Raw genomic sequence first — 2,758 nt, 5'->3', positions numbered from 1 at the left:
ACTGCCGTTCTGTCCGCTTATTGTCCGCTTCTGACTATTTGAGCCCCCTCCGCTTGTCCCTGGCTTCTTCCCATTCTTCGCATTGTACACCGCGTTCTGATTCGCCCTATATCCTTTACCTCCAGGCACCGACATGTCCATGCCAGGGAGCTTCTTCGGCACAGGCAGTTCAGCGTGTATATTCATAGTAACAGACCCTGGGGCACCCGCACCCGTGCTTGTATCTGTGGCCGTATTCGCGCCTGCAGATGTGCCTATGCCCGCATTCGCATTCGCGTACTGGCTGGCAGCTGTACTTATCACCGTGTGGGTGTTGTCAGGCGCACCGGTGGCCGAGGGCCTACTTAGCACAGTCGGAGACCCCTTCGCGTGTGTGCTGGCATTGTCCATACCGGCGTCGATGCCTGCGATAGCTGCTCTATGCGTGTCATGCACAGTACCACTCCCATTGCCCCCACTGATATACGGTGCAGCGGTAGTACTAACGCCTGCCTTCCGAGGTTGTGCAGTTGCAGAGTGCGTATGTGGTATGCCCGTGCTGTGCGAACCGACGGTCACTGGTCGGTTGGCGGACGTGGCTGTTTTCTGCGCTTGTCCGCGCGTGCTACTGTGTGTGTTGTTCGGTCTGGCGTGTCCATTCACGGCCATACTAGCCATGCTATTGCCGCTGCTGTTATGCGTCGCACTTGCTACACCCACACCCACACCCACACCCCTGGAATCCCCACCCTCCACCCCTGCAGCCTGTGCACCATTGACCGGCCTCATACCCGGACTAGCATTCGCAGCCATCCCTGCATTCGCACTACCTACACTCGGCGAAGCATTCCCAGACGGATAGGTGCGTGCGCGTATACCCCCGCCTGTATTTGCGTTATTGTTCACACCATTACCGCCAGTCGTACTCAAGGCGGCGTTCCACTGAGCTGTAGCGTGTGTACTACCTTGGGGGCGTGTGACCGTGTGTTGATTCCCCGTGGCCGTGTTGTTGTTGCCACTGCCGGTTGTAACAGTGCCCATATGTGTACTATTTGTTGATCCATTCGCCGCAGCACCCCTAGACATTGAGTTCGGACCGATCCCGTTATGCGGTCCGGGTGCGGAATGACCACCGTCGGGGGCGCTTACTTGCACCACCGCATTCTCTCCGCTATGCGTAGCCTTCGCATTCTCGTTTACTCTCTCGTTATTAGCACCCACTATATTGTTCATCTGCTTGCTGCTACCACTGGCGTACGTGTTACTATTGCTATTGCCGTTGTTCTGCCTACTATTTGTATTGCCCGCTGGCTCACCTCTACCCGTCCCTCGCACAGGATAGTTCTCGTGGTTCGCTGAGCTCCGTAACTCCGGCACTCTCCCATTCGGATCGTGTTTATGGTGACCGTTTGACACCGCGAGTGCGCCTGTGTGCTTCGTATGTTGGTGAGTGTGCTGTCGTTGTTGCTGGTGCCGTTGGTCGTTGTGTGACTGTGGCAGGTGCACGCCGTTGTCGCTGTCGGTACCTTCCGTAATAGCCAGCGGTGATGTGGCTGCAGTATAGTATCAGAGTTCAGTTCAGTACATGTGGCTGAGGAGCTAGCGAAAGAAAGGTTAGCCACCTACTGAGACAACCCAATGACAGCAAATGGGGTGTGTTAAGTACGTAATTGCCACCTGTGTTGTGGCTGTGGTATTGCAATAGAGATCAGATAACAACATAAGGCTGATGAGCTAGAGACGAAGAAGTTAGGCGCCTACTAAGACAACCCAATGACAGCACAGTGGGGTGTGGTAAGTACGTAGTTGCCACCGGTGCTGTGACTGTGGCATTGCAATAGACATCAGATAAGGAAATAAGGCTGATGAGCTACAGACAGAGAAGTAAGGCAGCTACTGAGACAGCTCAATGACAGCACATTGAAGCGTGGCGTGTGCGTAATTGCCAGCGGTGTTGAGCCGATGATGTGGGTTGCAATGCAAACATGGAATACACGAAATAAGAGAAGCGACGGAGAAGGTTAATACCTCTCCAAAACAACAACCAAGTTCTCTCAGTCCAATAACAGCACAGGTTCAACATACCAACTGCTTCCTCACCTTGCTCTGGCATGTTCTCCAGCGCAATTCGGCTCAGTCTCTCATATTCAGCCTGTGCTGCCCTACGGTTGGGTCCATTCCCCAGCTTTCCTGGTTTGCGGAGATCCTCTTTATCGATTGGTGGCGCCTGTGGGAGAGTCAGAGGTCCAAATATCAATACACTCCCGTAACGTCTATTCTCTACAGGTAGATGGCCACATAATCACACACCAGTGACTCTGCTGTCAACGGAAAGATAAAATGCAGACAACCACATGTTACTTGGTGACTACAAACAGAAGTATATGTACATGAGCACCCGTAGCTATGTAGTCTTCATACCCAAAGTCCGATCTACAGGCTACAGTACATCACTATAATAAGCTCCATGGTAAACAGGAGTATTCATACAGTTGTCTTTCTTAGAGTTCGAAAGTACCTATACAGATATCTCTACCAGAATACAACAGTACTCACCTTTCCTGCTGAGGCTGCCATGCCTCGCATTAGCTTGAGCCAGTTCTTATCAGGTAGACAGTTGCCCAGCCCATTCCCAAATATCCTCAGCGCCCGCTTGCGCGCGTCCGTGACTGCTTCCTTCTTGGCCTGGAGTGTTTGTTTGCAACAGTAGGAAATTCAGCTTCGATTGGGTACTATAGTAGCGAGAATGACTCGTGAGTAAAATACAAATCTATCATTA

General features: G+C 52.3%; 1 protein-coding gene across 2 annotated transcripts; it reads right to left on the bottom strand.

Moving 5' to 3' along the window:
* Positions 1-2: 2 nt before the first annotated feature.
* Positions 3-2,571, bottom strand: SARC_14048 (the record flags this gene model as incomplete). 2 transcript variants are annotated; one of them, XM_014291821.1, is made up of 3 exons in its annotated part: positions 2,536-2,571; positions 2,065-2,206; positions 3-1,532 (listed from the first exon to the last, which is right to left on the bottom strand). In XM_014291821.1, coding segments are annotated over exons 1-3 (1,702 nt in total), but the record flags the coding sequence as incomplete, so codon positions are not given. The 2 variants fall into 2 exon arrangements, with proteins under 2 accessions (XP_014147296.1, XP_014147295.1); XM_014291820.1 differs by having other exon boundaries at positions 2,080-2,206.
* Positions 2,572-2,758: the final 187 nt, after the last annotated feature.

Source organism: Sphaeroforma arctica (genome assembly GCF_001186125.1).
Source record: "Sphaeroforma arctica JP610 unplaced genomic scaffold supercont1.4073, whole genome shotgun sequence".
NCBI classification, from domain to species: Eukaryota; class Ichthyosporea; order Ichthyophonida; genus Sphaeroforma; species Sphaeroforma arctica.
The sequence above is the reverse complement of the archived record's forward strand: the minus strand, read 5'-3'. Positions and strand labels throughout refer to the sequence as shown.